Here is an 18753-nt window from a genome sequence, read left to right on the forward strand (position 1 = left end):
CACCAGCTCGGTGCCTTTGTCCAGGATCCTAGGACGCACAGCTGGCTCTCTCATTCTGGATTTCAAGGCTCTTTCCACGGGACCTGCTGCCTCTGCTCAACCCTTGGCCCTACACCCCAGTCTGGGGTTGTGAACACAACTGGGCTGCAGGAAGTCTTCAAAGGCCCTTTAAAATGCAGGCAGGAGCTCAGAATCCACGTGTGGAGAAATTCCTGCCACCTCTGAGCGCGGCTCGCCTTCTCCAACCCTGGAACACCAGCAGGGATGAGAACACGGGCTGCAAATGATAAGTGGGTGCTTTTGGCCTCGGGGTAGCCAAATGTGTGGGAGAAGTGTCACTAAGGGAAGTTACAGGCCCAGCAACAGCCCCAAAGTGTTCTGTGGTTACGAGGACTTCACAAGGCATGCTGCGCGGCTGCAAAATGTCTCTGAAAAGGGAGATGAGAGGATGCGAATTTCAGCTTGAAAACTCCTGCATGGGATATGCTAGGGCTTTGTTTCTAATCCTCCCGTGACAATCTCCCTGGTCCTGTGCCCTTGATGTTGTTGCCACCAGACCACCTTTCACTAGTTTCCTTGGCAAGGCAGTAACATGGCTGGGGCCCTTGGTGGAGTGAATTCTGCTCAACGAAGAGCACGGGGGCTTTTCTGATTTGCCCTTGGTTCAAATCCAGTGCAGTAAAAACAGTTGCTCAAAACGAAGCCTCAAAGAAAGTGGTATCTTTTGTGGGTGTCGGGGGAACATTTTCCAGAAATGCTGCATTTAATTCTGCCTCTTTTCACCATTTCCATGACTTCACTGAAGAATGAAAGATTATCTAATATTTCCCACTCATGTGTCCTGAATCCTTCTTTATGAATCTTCCCCACTCATTTGCCCATCTGCCTTCTAGTGCCAGGCAATTGCCAGCTGAATCCCACTCTCTCCAGGAAGCCGTGCAGGGGTGGGGAGAAGCTGGCAGAAGACCTGGGTTCCTGTCCCCATTCTTCTCATTGCTGTGTGACCTTAGACAGATTAGTCCCTCTCTCTGGGCCTTGGGTTTTTTTTTTTGTTTGTTTGTCAAAGGAGTTGGTTGGATAGATTTCTTTTTCAGCTGTGGCACATTTCGGGTGGTTCTATGAAGTGAATCGGATCGAATTCCTACTGTTACCATCCTCTTCCTACCCTAGCTCTGCCAATAATTCCAGGGATCAAGGCCATCACAATTCTGGGATTGGGTTCAGTCCTTTTACTTGGGAAGGTCACAGCTGCATATCAAAACAAGCTGGACATGTAGATAGATAATGTGCATATGTATAATCTAAAAATTGTTTTAAATGTTTTCTATCTACATTTCCCTTAATTCCCAGGAAATCTAAGGTGTGGGTTAGGGAAAGACCAAAGTAGGGTGTATTTAGAAAGGACTTGTGATCATGTATGTCTGCACTGTATAATAATCATATTAGTTATCTCTGCCATTTATTGAGGCTTGCTATGTGCTAGGACTATGTTGAACTCTTCCGCTTAACATTATTATCCTCACAACAGCAGGTTATGGAAAATATTATCCATGCCCCACTCCCACACAACATTAGTAGTTGACCACAATTAACACACGTACACGTAAACCAAAAACAAACGGGCTCAATGGCCCTCCTACAAACCAAAACTGAAACCAATCTGAGGCTCAGAGAGGATGAGATAACTAGATCACACGGCTGGTTAATATTGGTAATGGGACTGGAACTTGGTTCTGTTGGTTTCCAAAGATGATGATGCGCTATTCTCTGACCTGCATTGGGCCTTGTCTTGGCATTCAGTGCCTCTCTAGGAGATTCTTCATCTCCTAGAAGAGATGTTTTAAAGACCTAGAAGTAGTAGGTCCTAAACTGATTGCCTTTCCTATGGTGTTGCTAGAGGGGAACAGTTGGTTTCAGAGCCAGCAAGAACCTTGCTCTCAGAAATGACAAGAAAGCACGAGGAATGGGACATTTGAGTCCCCCCAAGCAGTCCATTTATAGTGACCATCTCCACTGATCACTTGCTTACAGAGAATTAGGCTGGCTTTTGCCCATGACCTAGCTTACCTCTGTGCTTATGCCCAGTTCTGGCACAGAATTAGAGACTCTCAGAATGTATAAAGATTGGATCATCAGCTCCAGAAGTTGTAAACTCATGTTCCTAAGCCGAGGTAGTTATGGGAATGAGTAAAAGCCAAGAGGGGCTATAGGAAAGTGACAAATAAATATCCTGGACTGTGAGGACCACCTGACTCAGCTCCAGAGGACGGCTGCTATACACACACACAGCCCAGAGCTGCTGAACGTTCACTTTACAAAGAAACCCTGGAACAGTGACACCTCTGAATTTTCTTAAGCGTGGGCAAATCGTTCAGTAAAGAAAAGTGTACCCAATGCAATGAGGACCAAATAAAATCTATTTACAAGCTCTATCTGACTTGTAGATCTCCATATGGAACCTTTAAAATTAATTTTCCTCATTTGCAGATGAGGAAATGATCGCCTGGAAACATTAAATGATCTCCCTGGGACAGCTAAGGTGGCAGAGGCCAGCACCTCTCCCTGTGGATACACACATGTAAAGACATATGTAGGTGTGTCTGTGTACGTGCGTATACACACATGTATTTTATGAAATGATTTTCGATTACCTACTGTCATGAAATGTTCTGTGGCTTTTCCTGTTATTATTCTACATTGGTGGTTGACCACAATTCACACACATACACAAACCAAAACCCAACAAGACACAGCAGCCCCCCTCCCTAAACTCAAACCCCAACTAGAGCGAAAACTGAAAAGAAAGAAGCTCTTTACTTACGGTAAAGGACAAAAAAGAAGAAAACAAAGTCCCCTCGTCATATCTGGATAATTTTGCCAGCACTCCTTCCAGGATTGTAACGAACTAGTAAAACAGCAAAAAAGCATGATTATTTCAAACTGTGACTGTTCACAATAAAGAGCAACATTTCCCCACCTCCCAGACACCAGCAGTGAGCCCTCGTTCGTTTGTAAGTTCTATTATTTGGTTCATATCTTTGGGGAAAGGAAGAGACTGGCTTTACATAGAAATATTTGACTTATTCGGCTTTCTCTTCATTATTATGTGATTGCAAATATAGAGTGTTACAGAAGTGCAAAGTGACAAAATATTATTGAGTTGCATATAGCATGCGATAATATTAAATGCACTTTTCAAAATCCAAAACTGCGCAAAGCAGTTTTTACGTTACATATTAGCACTACATTTAATCCAATCTATTTTTATTTGTATTTTATCAGTAATTTGGGGGAAACAGAAGTTCAGCACTGGCAAATATAAATGTCTTCCCATTCAGCATTACTTAGTTAAAATTCTATAATTCATGAGGGTGACTGAAATAGCTTTATCTGACTTTTATGTTTTATTATGACTCTCACTGCATGTGAAACTAGGGGAAAGGGGGTTTTCATGATGGCAGAATTCCTTATTACCGTTTAACTTTCTGGTTTTTTTTTTTTTTTTTTTTTTTTAAATCTAACTTTGTCAGTGCTGAAAAACCAAACAAATATTTCCCACATAACCTAGTGCAACGTTTGGGGACAAATTCTTATTAAGGTAACATATGTCACTTCATCAATTCATCTTCACACGGCTCGCAATCATCAGAAACATCATTCGGAGCTGAGGCTGGGTGACGTACAATCTTATTTCCTGAGAAATACAAGTACTCAGCGCAACTTTTTTTAACGTGTTACATTTTAATGGAAACACAGACATAACAAAGCAATATTCACAATGAAACATTTCACCTGAAGCTGAAGGTTACCTTTGCAACCAAGAGTGTTATCATTTCTTTAACAGTTTCTTCAATTAGTTCATCTATTTTTGAATGGTATTGATGCTAAGGAACACAGAAAAGACAAATATTAGCATGTTAGAAGGTGACGGCATCACATCCGTTGGTAATTTTTAGACAACACAATTTATAAATAAAGCCTGGCCTGCAGACCTAGTTTATTTCCATAGTTCCAGAAGCAGCTGGAAGATTCTGATTCTGTCTTTTGATGAAAAAAGATCAGAACCTCTTTAAAAAATCATCAGGCGCCTCGTTCCTGACTCAAAGCTTTGGCTGGCTTTGATACGTGGGGACACATACACTTACAAATAGCATGCATGGATGGCTTAACGGCTCGCCTGGCAGTGTGTTGATCTGGGTCTTACAAAGCAAGATACCAGAATCATTTAATACAGGGGATGAAAATTGTCTTTGGGAAACTGCTGGGCAATGTGACAGGAGTCACAAATTCTGAAAGGAATTTGACCAAGACACTGAATGATTTTGCAAAAACTGTTCTCAAACCAACAGATTTGTTGGGATCCTGCCTCAGAGCTTCCCAGTTCTATCTCAGGTGTGGACTCAGTGTGATGGCAGTGTTTCTTTCAGGACCTTTGTGGCAGCCACTCATTTTCTTCATTTGTGTATAAGCAGACCCAGGTTTAGAGCCTCTCCTGAGATGGCTGCTAAGTTTTTCAATTTCTCTAACTGCCGCTGTCAATTAAACTTAAATAGTAATGCAAAAACAAACCCCTACACAAACAAAAATCTGCTGCAAATGCCAGGAGAAAAGGAAAAGCGATTTCAACAGAAGACAGTGTATGCCAGCTCCTTGACATTTATTAGATCATTTTAGTATCCATTTGAATTATTCCATATTTCCTTAATAAAAAATAACAATGCAAAACATTGCTATTTGGAAAGGAAAATGCACTTACCCACTCTTTAGCAAACTTTCAGAAGGATGATTAATTAGGAATAGAAAAGAAAAAGGAACAGTGCAAATAAAAATTAGGACAAAAGGACACATAAGAAAATAAAAATTAAACAAACCATCCAAAAAGCTATGAAAACATACAGAAATAAAAAGGCATAGTAATGTGGTTTGATATTCTGATAACTGGCAATCAGAATTATTGAAAGTGAGCAAAGGGATGTGAATTAAGTTAATGCACTTAAGGTCATGGGTGAATTTTGATTGTAATTGGAAGACCTAGATAAAGTCCCACTAAGAAGTTAGGAAGTCATGATGTCTAAGAAAATATAGCTCAGTTTCTTCATCTGTAAAAACACAGATACTACTACTACCACCTAGGACCAAGAAGGGGATGCCAGTAAATATGACTGATTTTGGAAAGGGAATGAGGCAAACCTGTATAACAGTATTTAGCAGGTCTGTCAAATTATTATTATCTTCATTACATGATGATGATGATGATGATTAAACATCAGGGTTAAATCTTTTCTAGGCAGTTCTGCTTTCAGACTCATAAATCTATTTTGAAGATCAAGTTGAGGTTCTAGATGCAAAGACATTTTGTCAACTGTAATTGCAATTCAAGTGTGATTATTTGTTCAAGGTCATCAAGGAGAAGATCAGAGTATGGAGAGATAGTCTTGTTGCTCAATTATCTATCTCATTTTAGTTTCCTTGTATTTGATTAGAGGAAAATAATAAAGTGAATGGCCCATGTTGTATAGGCCTGATGAATTAGGATGCATGTTGGCTCTACCACTAGCCTCGTGACAGGATTTACTAGTAAGTGGCATAAACCTGAGGGTAAAAGTGAAAATTATCTGCAGAATTCTGTGCTAGGAACACAAAGAAAGATGTCAGAGCGAAAGAATTCAAGAGTATTGAAAGGGCTCCAAATTCATTTTTAGGTCTTGAGATAAGATCCAGAATCACACGCTCACTTTCCCTCCTCATGTGACTGCCTCACTCTGCTTGCTTTTCTTTGGAATTGCTATAAATGATTCAGATTTATTAAATTAATTATGAGTTTAACTAACCCAGAAAAGCTAGTTGCGGGCAAAACAATATGATGTGAAACATTAAATGAGGGGCTTCTAACCAACCAGAGAACATCACTGAGAATAGAAATAATCTCTTGAAACACTTGGCTGAAATGGCAAACAGAGCCAAGAGCAAATCATTCTCCATGCACCAAGGAAGATTTAGGCTCTAGATCTGAGGAGTTAACAGTGTAATTCTTTCTCAAAAGACAAACAACCTTTCTCTTCAGAAGTGGGAGAACCTCAAATCTTTTCATTCTCTAAGGAATCTAAGCTAAAGTACATGGAGACATGGTGGCTTTACGGGAAGCGACCTCCGATATTTTCATGTAGAACATGGCCCTGACTTTTCTCCAGGTGGTACCACCGTCTTTCCCTTTCTGTCCATATGAATATTATGTCTCCATTCCTCTGCACCTTTCTTTTGCTCTACTTAGGAAAACATGTGTTTGCTATGCTTATTCTGCCTCTTATTTCAGAGGGAATGTGAGTATGTCAATTTCCATTGGTCCTCATCTCCTCAATGGGGCTAGGATTATTTATTCCTGTTGTGAATATAGAAATTGCATTCACCTAACAAACTCATGAAACCATGTTTGTAAACACAGGTTAGGAACTCAGAATTCTGCGATCTGGCAGAATTACTACAATTACTAATTCACTAGCAGGGTGTACAGATTTTTCTAAACTCATCCAATATCTATACATCTTATTGTATGTAAATTATAATTTGAGTTAAATAAAACCTACTTTGGGAAAGACTAGAGCAGGATAGTATCTACCCTGCTTATCATGTAGCAAAGGGATACATATCAAAGCAATTCAAGTAGTTATAAATCACATATTCCTTTGACCAGATGCTCCTGAGACTTATTTGATTGGGCTTGCTTTTCTGGAGAAATAGTAAGTATTCTGCCTTCACTCTGCTCTTTCTTGGGAGATATATTCCTCTATGCAGATATGAAGCTCCAGGAAGGGGTATAAATATGACTGGGGCATCTTTTAATTACCATCCCCCAAATAGATTATCTTGTTGCAAAATTTCTTACAGTCAGATGAACTTTCCAATTCTCTCTTCATCCTAATATGGGTATAAATAGGTATCCTTACTATTTTTGCATTTTCCAGTCCTCTCTGTTGGCCTTCTTAGATTGACTTGACCCTAATAATAATAACAATATTCCTAAGTTACATTTTGGGGCACTAGGTCATGATGGCAACCAGGGAACAAATCATCTTCAATGGCATGGAAAGTTTGAAGAGTTTACTTCTGCTTCTGATCAGCTAAGTTACTGAAAATTCACAGTCACTTCGTGAAAATTATTCCACTTGACTTCCTGTGCTGCACATTTTGCCTTGTCATGGAACAGATTGTGTGTATGTTGTCTTTCTGTTAAGACCATCTGACCTTGGAAATGAGATGAAAACACACTAGACCAAGTGAGAAACTATTTAATACACAATTTCCTCTCTATTGGTGCTTCACAAATTTTAATTAAAAAATAAATATTTAAGATGGAAAAGTATGCTTAACAAATGTTTCAACAGCTGCCTTTAAATGAGACTTTACCCCAGGGATGAAATTCAGGAAGTGATCTTAAACTTGGACAATACTGTATCACCTGGTCAGTATCTAGTCCAAATACTTTGAGGGAGTTGGAATCCAGGTGAAAGCAGGTATTAGTAACTAGATCTATATATAATGTGAGAGTACCATTCAATAATCACAAAACGAAGCTACCTAAAAACACTGGACTTCTCTTCCCCCCGTTTCAAGATATTTCCAGCCATCCTTGGCCAATCTCATTTCAACAACTTAGTTTTACTTTGGAGGCGAATATCCCTGTTTTATAAATAGATAAAAATTAAGAAGAGACTGTTCACATGAGACATCCCATTAAAATTCTACTCAAGGTCACAGCCATAGAGCCAGGTCCTTCAGAGGAGGTATGTATTTATAGACAATGATGTCTGGCTTCATTCTCACTGTTCTCAGTCACTTGGAATTTTAAGGTCAGAAGAGGCCTCATTTCTCACAATCTGGCCACTTAGGTGTCTCTGATTCAACTATACTATGGGGAAATGGCATAACAGGTCTCGCTAGTATGGTCTGGGCAAGTGACAGGCTTGGGATAAGAATAAGAGACTAGAATACAGAATTGGATGCCCTTAATAAAGATCATTTACTCTGGGTGTGTGTGCACTAGTTCTGGGAAAATGGAAAACACTTACGAGTCTCAATTATTGTTTTCATTTTAAAAACAAACAAACAAACAGCACTTGAGTCATTTAGGGGTAAATAAATGGATGTCTTTTCTGTTATATCAAATACAACAGTGTCCAGGAAGAAGTAGTTAATGCTACTTAACCTTAAAAATATTACTATTGGGGAATATCCAAGACAACTTTCTAATCTCACAGCCAGAAATTAGGAAGCTTTATGCCTAATTTTGACAAACTCCATGTCTCTCAAAGGTTGAGTGTTGTCTGCTATTATCTCTCATTTGATGAATGATGACAGCTGGGTTATGAGAGTAAGTGACTTGCTTACTTATTTGCTCAAGGTCACGTAGTTTGGCAGCTAAGGTGTGGAGTCCATTTGATATAGTTTTTAAGCTGCTAGATAATTTATTCTAGAAGACCAAGACTTCAAGGTTAAGCCAAGGTCATTCTACTTCAGGACAAATGTGATTAGTGGTAAAGATAAGAGACAGGGTGCACTGTGACAAAACCAGCTTATTATTTCCAACCAGGGTCTAAAGTCTGTCCTAACTTACCTGTTTCCAACCAGGGTCTAAAGTTTGTCCTAACAAGATCCACAGGTCCCCTACAATTATATAGTGAAATTGTGTCAAGGTATTTTTTTTCCTGGGAAATGGGTTCATACATTTCATCAGATTTTCAGTAGGGTTTCCATCAATCTCCTCCCAACTCCTATAATCCTCCTCAAACCTCAGTTCAAAAACAAAAGATCTGAATGACTAGGCTTGTTTGAAGCAATCATTAAGCCATCCGACCAGGTATGTGGGAGTTCTCTAAACACAACCACAACTGAGACAATCTGAAGAGGAAGTGTAAAGCTGCCAAGGGGAAAGGGAGGCAGTGCAACCCTTCCCTACCCTGAATGACATCGTCCTTGTGAAAGAGTTAAAATGGACCTCTCAAGCAGTTGTAAGGGCAAACAGATAAACTGGACTCCATAAAACTTAAAAAAACTCTTGTGCTTTAAAGAATACTACCAAGAAAGTGAAATAAACAAACAAAACAGAAGGCAAGAAAATAGTTGCAAATTACATATATGATAATGGTCTAGTATCCAGATTATATAAAGAACTCTTATGAATAAACAATAAAGGACATCCCAATTTAAAAAATGAGCAGAGGATTTGAATGAATAGACATTTCTTCAAAGAAGATATACAAATGGCCAAAAGCACATGAAAAGCTGGTCAATATCACTGCATATAAAAACCATAATGAGATACCATTTTACATATACTAGGATCGCTATTAAAAAGAGATAATAAGAAGCACTGGTGAAGTTTCTCTTACATTGTTGATGGGAACATAAAATGGTGCAGCCACTTTGGAAAACAGTTTGACTAACCCTCGACAAGTTAAACATAGAGTAACCATATGACCTGGCAATGACATGTCAAGAGAGTTGAAAACCATAGGTCCACATGAAAACTTGTATAGGAGTATTCATGGCATCTTTACCTGTAACAGCTAAAAGGTAGCAACAACTCAAATGTACATCAACTGATGAAGTGATAAAATGTGGTATATCCATATACAGAATATTATTTAATATTATAAAAGGAAGCAACAACATAGATAAATCTTGAAAACATCATGCCACTTGAAAGAAACCAGTCACCAAAAGCTACACAGGATATAAAATGCTCATAATAGGCAAATCCTTTGAGATAGCAAGAGAGTTACCTAGGGTTGGGGAGGGAGGATTGGGAAATTACTACTAACAGGTCTAGGTTTCTTTTGAGGGTGATGAAAATGTCCTATAATTGAATGTGGTGATGGTTATACAGCTTTGTGAATATACCGAGAACTATTGAATTGTCCACTTAAAAAGGGTGAATTCTATAGTATGTGAATTATTTCTCACTTAAAAAAAAAGTTCAAGGGGAGAAAAGTTCAGCAGGGATGAGATTCTGGAAAGTTTGAATTTGAAGAGTTCTTGATGAACTTTAAAGATCACCAAAAACAGGGTTTTTAAAGTGGGCTCTGCAAAGCCTATGAGGTTGTTGAGAGTTCCCCAGAGAAGGGTGGGAGGGTAGGTGATTGGTGGGTGGTGAAGAAATGCCAAGGTGAAGAGGAATATTGTAGCTTGTGCTCTGGGCCCACTCCTCCTTGACCCCTGCTTCTCATTTCATCCAGAACAGCTCTCATTTATTTGTTTTGTGGGCTAGCCTTCTTAGTAAGGTGTGAAGAATCAATTCTGCAGCTAAAAACAGCCTAAATAAAACTAAAATAGTGGTATCATTTTACAGATGAGGAAACTGAGGTTTAAGGAGGCTGAGAGGAGTTCCCTGGTGGCCTAGTGGTTAAGGATTTGAAATTGTCTCAGGTTTGATCCCAGGCCTAGGAACTTATGCATGCTACAAGTGCAGTCACTCCCTCCCCCACAAAAAAAGGAGGCTTGGAGATTACAGTTTGCAGCACAGTCAGGGCAAACACCCCAGGGTCTGGACACCTAACCTATGCCTTCCTCAGGAGGCTGTTCTTTATACCTCAGCCATTCTCCTTAACTCTTCTTGGATACTGAGTCTCCACCAGTGGTTGTCAAAATGTGGTCTCCAGACCAGGCAGCTGCATCAGCATCACCGGGAAATTCATCAGAAAAGCAAATTCTTAGACTGCAACCCAGACCTATCAGAAACTTGAGACTTCACAATCTGGGTTTTAAAAAGCTCTCTAGGTGAGTCTGATACACTCAGAGATTTGAGAACTACTGCTTTAGGTCATTCACATGAAGCAAATGGAGCCAGTGGCACCCTGCATTTGACCCCAGGGCCTAGAACTGAGCCCCTAGGGAAGGTCCCTAAAAAGAAAATCAACCAGGAGCAGAAGCTAACAGGGATGGCTGGGGAAACTGATTTGGAGGGGGAAGAAGGTTACAGCTGATCTTGCCAGGAAGAGAATACCACCAACCCACATTTAAAAATGGAAGGTGCTGAAAAGAGAAAATAAATAACGAATAAGGAGCAAATACAATTTAGTAAAAATTCTGAGCATGTAAGGCTGGTATCGAAAGATCTGATTTAGGAGCAATTTATGCCAATTGGCAACAACATGAGAGTTGCCAGAAATGTTTCTGAATTAATTCTAAATTGGTATATGAATATCTAGCTGGCTTAAGGCCATCAGAGAAAAATGATCATGATAGTCTTTAATCAAGCCCAAGTTGCTGTTTCTTTCTCCTTTACTTTTTAAATACCACTTTAGAATTGGAAACTTAGCAAAGGACTAAACTTTTTGGTCAGAGAAGATTCACAATGAACTCAGTCGTAAGGAAAATTAAAGTCTGTGATTTCTTGGAAATTCCAAGCCTGCTCTCTGGGGACTAGGTAGCAGGGTGATCTAGCGTTATATATCCTGGAAGTTGCTTAACAGTAGGAGGCATGCTCTCCTGCTGTCCAGATGTTCAAAGTGATAAAATACACTTCAAATGTGAAAATGACTTGTATTCTGGCAAACAGATCTGTTGGTGATGCCAGCCTAATAAATAAGGTCATCAAACTTCATCTGACTTAAAGGAACTTTACGACCACCCCGACTCCAGCCAAGAATCACTTTCAAGTGTGTAACAGAGTCATCAGTACATGCCTTAGAGATTTACTTAACAAACAGATACTAAACATTCATCTGTGGCTTAATCCACAAATGTTAGAGTATATTTCTGAAACTAGCAGACTAGTGTAGATGGAAGGAATCTGTGAAGTTTTCTTCTACATGATCAATGGAGGGGGGGAAAAATCTGTATTTTTTTTTTTTTTTTTTTTTTTTTACCTCTTGGCCCATTTCCATGCTGCAAAGTTTTGTTGATTGAGCTTTGGCATCAACCATAACATTAAACATGGTGCATATTGACTGTGGGACTCGAAAATCTGTTGATCGACTGGTTTTTTGCAGCTTAACTTCAAATGCAATCCTGGTTCTATTAAAACAAAGTAGGAAAAGACCAATTCAGCATTCAGATGGCAGCAGGTGGAGGAGACATTTTCTGAGGGGTCAGTGAAAAAGAAAATTGAAGGCTGTAATCAGTTTCAATCAACAATGACTTCACATGTGTTCCTTTTAAAATGACTTCCCCAGCTAAGGCAGGCCTATTCACAGAGACGGCCACGTAAACCCTTCCTTTCTCACCAGTACATGGAACACCTGTAGCTTGGACTGTTTCAGTCTATAGTTTACATGCTATGGAGAACCCTAATTGCAGGAGAATGAATGAATGAACAAAAACCCAATTACAGTATTAGAGCATATATAAGTTCTTGCACATTGGCAACTACCTTGAATCACTTCATTAACCACCCCCCCAAAAAAACCCCAAACCCACAAAAAAGCAGCTTCTGATCTTCAAAAATATCTCATGGGGTGGGGAATATCTCAAATGACATTTATTATTTTTTTTTCTTTCTAGTTTGAAAGAGAGTGACATAAAAAAAAATCCAACTAGCTTATTACATTGCTTTAAAGACTTAAAAAAAAAATAAGATGGCTACTTTTGGGGAGATGAGGAAAATTAGGAATGGTCCTGGGGGAATTCTACTATGTCTGCCTGTTTGTATGTTTTTGCAATATAATACATTATTTTGCAACAAGAATATGTTCTTTTTATAAGTAAAAATGTCATAATATACTTACCATCACAAGTACTGTACAACTGTGGAAACTTAATGTGACATAATTTTGACATAGGTCAAATTATGATCCCATCAATGTGCTAACTGCGCACAGGAAAAACCTAATCCGATGTGGCCAGCTGGTAATAGAGGTGTGAGATTTAATCTGTGCTATCAACTTTGTAAAGGGGACCAGTTAGATTTTAAAAGGTTTCAGAGAAGTGGGTCACATCATCACAAGTCTTTAAAGAAAAGCACGTGGTTAGTAAGTGGTTTTATTAAAGCTCCTTTCGTCCAGAGCATCTTTTCAGCACTGTTCACTGTCAGGTTCTGGAGATCATACAGCCACCAGGAAGGCACTGCTTTAAGAGGTATTTGTAGCAGTTTTCTAACAGTGCATAGGGAGGACCACACAGCTAGTTAGCTCAGGAAAGGATGCCAACTTGCTAACACACCCTGGGTGCATGCAGGAAAGCCAAGTATAATTTCTAAGGTTGGAAGCCCAGTTCTTAAGAAAAAAAAAAACTTAAAAAAAAACCCTTAAAACACTCCTATATATTATATGATCATGTTAAAGATAAATCTCTCTTGGCTCCTAGAGACTCGGTGCACTGAAGGAGCTTTCTAATCATGATGATCATTTTAAGCTACGTGGAAAATACATCACTTTCTGGTTTTGTGAAAAGGAGGCCTGATGGGGACTGACTTGGACAGGTCCCTGTGCTGATCTTCGGAGGTTTGTGTGCCAGTTCCGGCCCAATTTGAGAAATGGAAATGCTAAATCACTCCCTTACAATGAAGTAATCGTCTTCTGTTTTCACAGGAGAGCTGTTCATAGCCCTTGGAGTGTGCGGCTATGAAAAGAGGAAGCTGAATGCAAAATTAATATGGACTGAGAGGGCTCTATTGGACTGAAGAACCATAAATGGAGAGGTCACTTAATTCACTCACTCTCTGAGGGCAGAGTTAGGGCACCTTATTTTGTGTGGCACACAGGACCTGATATAGACTCGACTAGAAGCCTGTCAAGTCCATCAAACAAATGGTTTAAATTGCTTAGAAACTTGGAAATCTGGTGTGCCTGGTTGACTTTTTGGCACTGAATATTTACATCTATAAAATAATGTCCTTGTCCTTCTAGAACAAGGCCCTTTTACTATGTGCCAAAGAGGACAGCCAGTGTTCTAGGCTTTACTAATGTAGATTCTGTGTCTTACAACACCCAAGGATTTCTTCACATTTTACCCTCTGGATCTGGAGGTCCAGGGATGTATTTGCCCCTATGCTCGCTCTTTTCTGCTTTTGTTGGGGGCCTCAGTGCAAAGGGACATCAGGGCATGTATGCGTCCAGTGCCAGGTTGGACACGTGCAGTTGACTAATTTCTGTTCGTAAAAAGGTTACTTAACAGCCACTATGTGCCAGGCATGAGGCTGAGACCTGGGGCTGGTGGGGGCGGGGGGTGGTGAGGATTCAAAATTACCAAGATACACTATCTTTGAGGTAGCTGATCTATAAAGACATGTGGTAAGGGAGAAAACAGAGTCATTATCTACCTTTCACAGCCATATATCTTCCCTTTTCCTCCCAGCATCTCCCTACTTCTTATTCCTTACTCAGAAGTCTGGCTTCTTAGAGGAAGGCAGATGTGTCTTTCTGTACAAGGGCGAGCCCAGATCAGAGGCTAGTAAAGGTTCATTCTGGTGCATGGTAACCACTAGTACAGATTGAGGGAGAACTTTTCACCACAGGGAATCTGCCCTGCAAGAAGATTTGGGTGAAATTTTTGGGCCCTAGTGAAAGGCTTGTATTCCCTAAAATTGATAGAGACCAAGTAGGGAAATGGTGGAATTTAAAACCTTAAGGAAAGATTTGGACCTTTGGTTTGAGAAATAGGCCTACCTTTAGTTCTAAGAGTGGAAAGAAATGAGCAAAACACAAAATCTGAATCACCAGGACTTTAAGTTCCCAGAAGTGCCATTGGACCCCTGCCAGATTCTCCACAACACATGGTTCCTCCCCCAGTTCCTGCTGAGATGCTCACCTACCTGGGACTGTGTTGTTCTTTTGCCCTTTTGGTTTCCAGTTTTGATGCTATTACTTCTCTTTTCTTCTTCCAAGATATAAAATAATGAATTCAGATCACTCTCAGCCAAACCCAACCCCCATCACACACAAGTGATCCATCAACTAAACTGCATAACATCTGGTGATCTGGAGAAGTCTGGGCTGCGTGGGGATTTTGTGCCCCTTTTTTTCATAAGGAAAAATAATAGAACCGTTATGAACTGGAAAAGGAATTTGGTTGTGTGTCTGGGAATAGACAGGGTGATGATAATGATGTCAAACCAGACACATCTCATTTCTGTCTCTGATACTCAGATGGAGATACTCTGTGAGGGAAGGGATGTGACCTTTCAGTCTTCCTAATGTGCCAAGAACTTAGCACCATACCCAGTAGACAGGAGGAGCCCCTTTTTGTTGAATGGATGCGTACTGTCCTCCATTTTCTCTCATTTCTCTGGAAAGTCTACCTAGGAACATCAAGTGCAGCATTCCCACCTCAATCCTATATGCCATGCTGACAAAATGGACATGGGCAGAGAGTCAAAATGCACAATTAATGTCTCATGCCCCTTTTTGCTATCTAGCTGGATTTGGGGCAAGACAACTGAATAGTGGCACATAGTAGATGCTCAGGTCGGACATACAAAGTGAATGATGTTGTGAAGAGCCTGTAGACACTGCTGGAAAGTCAAGAGATATCTGTTCCTATACTGGATATGCTGTAGAACTGTAGGTGCTTCTCTATTTTACATCCAGCTACCCACCCATACCACACTCATATATTAACAAATATTTATTAATTAAATATTTTGTGCAAGACACTTATGGGTATCCGGGATAAAGAGACAGGAAGGACCCTTTCCTCATGGAGCTAAATGAAAAAAACTGGTAGCTGTGCTTTGTTGGGTTTGGGACAGATGTGGGGCATGTGAATTGGGTGGCTCTGGTCCAGCTCACTTTGACCAGCAGTCACCTCCAAAACACTCCAAATTATGGCCAGCTGTAAGAGTGGCTACTTTGCCTTCCCAAGTCAGTGTACAGTGGGGAAGGTGTGTAGAACCTGTCCAGCCACTGATGCTCACCTTTTGACACAAGATTCAATCATGTCACTTGCCATCAGCTTCAGTCGTTGTTCCAGGTGCTTTCCAAACTCTTCTTCAGGCCAGTGCAAGTCCCGAATGAAGGTCTGAAGGGCATCAAGTTTCCAGAACAGATCCTCTGAAGTGCCTGATCCATTACTGGCAGGATAAAAATTAGAAAATAAGAGTCACCCACTGGCCTAGGGTTATGAAAAAAGCTGACACAAAAACAGCTGGGGTCTAGAAGGCTGAAGGCAAACAGTGGCTTCAACATACAAAACGATGTGTCTTGGCGGTGGAGGTGGGGGCCATCTCCATCGGCAGATTTTGAGTTTTACCATACAAGACTTAGTCGGCTTTGTTTGGCCAATTATTCCAGACCAGTGAGAAGTCTGAGGAAGGTATTGCCCCGTAGCTATAACAGTGTATGGTAAAAATCAGCCTTCTTTCAATAACCACATTAACACATGTGATGATTCAGATGAAGGCCACAAACCAGAGGGAGAAGTAGGTCTCAACGGATAATAACTACATGGCAACATGCAGTTATTAGAATTCAGGGTTTCATGCATTGCCCCGGCTCCCCACCAGAGTGGAGAACTCTTGGAGACTGCACAAGACTTTCAGTTTTAAAAGAACAGTGCTAACAAAGTGGTGAGCGAGGACCCACTTTCTCTCTTGAAGAGCTGGAAAGAAACTGGGGTGACTCCAATTGAGATGAGTACACCTGGATACCTCGAATCCAAGATTCTTGCTCAGTTTGGTTATTATTCCAATTTTCACAGACCAGCCTGTGGCACAGGCAGCCCCAGGACAAGGTGGGGTGGGGTGGGGGAGGTGAGTGGACAAGGGATATTTGCAAAGCTTTAGGGCTCAAAACCTGAGCTCTTTTACCATTGCACCATCTTACCCAGTCCTCTGTACAGATGGAAAAATTGGTCTTGATTGCTTTCTGTACAATGATGTCTAAGAAACTTTTACCTGGGGCATCGACGGAAAGCCTGTGTATGGGAAATGCTCCACCTCTCACCCTCTTGCCCTTCTCTGGCTGGCTTTCTCTTTTGTAACAATTCCATTTGGAGCTCTGAGGGGTAGTCATCCCCCACCCCCTTCCTCGCATACCACTAATGCTAACACGGCAATTTATAAAATGTCCAACATACCATGCATTACCACTTGTTCTGACATCGTCTATAGAAACAGATGAGAGTGGGTGTTTCTATTGTGACAGATGCCAGCTGCATTGAATTAATGCTTCAGAGAGAGAAATATAGCTAGTGCATAAATGCATACACAGCTACTGCGGGAGGTGGGGGGGGCAAACTCCCAACATGCCAGGAGTCAGCCTACGGCCTGGACCAACAGGGTAGTTTTCAAGGACAGACCAGTCTGAGGTCAGTACATAGATGTATCTGACACGGAGCAGGTAACATGGAAACACGTCCTTAAAATGAAAGGTGGCAAAGGAGGAAACTGAAATTATGAAAAGATATAGAATCAGGCATTTCCTGGTGGGTGACTGAGAATCTACACCTTCTTTTCAGATACTGCTGTAAGCACTGTTTGAAAGTGGGGGAACGCATTGCTTCTCTGTGAAAGTTCAGCCTTCCCCCATCCCATCCTATGCTTGGGAAAAAGAAACCCCAACTTTCTCCTATCTAAACCCCGTTTTGGAACTGCACGGTTGTATGTTTTAAATCATTAAGTACATATGAATGCAATAATTGGTATTTATTACAACAACATTTTGACACCCATCTGGTTTCAGAGTTTCAAAAAATTCTTCTAGGGTTTTTTTTTTTTTCTTTGAAGAGCTTATTATTAAGTTTTGACATGAGGAAAAGAATATTTTCTTTTTATTTTTAAGATAAACTGTTAATGTTAAGGCAATAGCACCAAGATTATTTTGATTGTTGAGCAGTTACCAAAATGTGTTCCCACTCATGCCTTAATTAATTGAACGGAGACCATTATCTGCTTGATTACAATGTCTTGATTCATATCTTTTCAAAAACAATGTCACAGAGCATGCACAGAAAGAGGTAAGAGAAGCTTTCAGATATTTATCTTTCCATTTTTAACAGCTACTACCTAATCTAACTTTTCAAATAGTCATCTTAGCATGAATATGATTTATGGGATTTTTTAGAAGTTTTTTTTCCCAGATACACATTTTGGAGGTTTTAATTTGTCTTTAAAAGAAAATCAGATACACTGACCAGGTGATTTTGTTGTGAACTTGTGAGCAAAGAGGGGTTTTTAAAAATACTAGGCCACTTTGGAGGAGCCAAGTAGAGTAATCATTTTGAAGTCCTGTTCTCTACCTGGATTGTGTAGAAATAAAAATGTTGAGGGCCATCTTGATGAATGTGATTTCAAGATTCAAAACATCACTGCCAGTTTCAGATCATTTTTTATTCCTTTGATAATAACACTTCCCTTTGAAAATGTGCCAATTTATTCTTTCAAGAAAAAGGCTTATCTGGCCTATAATTAGCTGTGGTCTAAGAAAAGGATCAAAGGAGGGTATAGAATCTCTAAACCTTCTTTCACTTATTAAATCATGCATGTGGTTCTAGTTTAATTTCCCTGAGGTAGGATTTCAGGGTGCTGGATCTTCTTCTTGCTAAGGAGAGAAGATTCATTTCCTAAGCTGGAAGAAGAGCCTTCTCCATCACCACCGTCCAAACTGCTGGCTTTAAAGGAGTGACCTGAACTTCAAGAAAAACAAAGCCCATGCCTTGGTGGCTTTTGAATGAAGGTAGAGAATGGCCCTTGAAAGTGAGACCACAGATGACACAGCTACCCACAAATTTAATTATCTGTTGTTTGAATCTTGCATTCTCAAATTTAGAGATCTTGCTACCTACCTCTCAATGCTCCAAATTGTATTATGACCTTGGAATGCA

The 18753-nt window shown here is 40.2% G+C and overlaps 1 protein-coding gene across 25 annotated transcripts in view; it reads right to left on the minus strand.

Moving 5' to 3' along the window:
* Positions 1–18753, minus strand: part of CADPS (calcium dependent secretion activator) — a 502621-nt gene that overhangs the window by 70421 nt on the left and 413447 nt on the right. For all 25 annotated transcript variants that reach the window (XR_014823443.1, XR_014823444.1, XR_014823442.1 and 22 more), the window contains 4 exons: positions 15848–16003; positions 11865–12012; positions 3810–3884; positions 2822–2905 (listed from right to left, as the gene is read on the minus strand). Coding sequence is in view for 21 of the 25 variants with exons in the window: in XM_021069166.2 (XP_020924825.1) it covers positions 2822–2905; positions 3810–3884; positions 11865–12012; positions 15848–16003 (463 nt within the window). In the remaining 4 variants the exon portion in view is untranslated. The remainder of the gene's footprint in view (positions 1–2821; positions 2906–3809; positions 3885–11864; positions 12013–15847; positions 16004–18753) is intronic.

This window comes from Sus scrofa, chromosome 13 (genome assembly GCF_054392235.1).
Source record: "Sus scrofa isolate SSC_HxYL_T2T_F1_AM1 chromosome 13, Sscrofa_HxYL_maternal_Yorkshire_Landrace_v2.0, whole genome shotgun sequence".
Classification (NCBI taxonomy): domain Eukaryota; kingdom Metazoa; phylum Chordata; class Mammalia; order Artiodactyla; family Suidae; genus Sus; species Sus scrofa.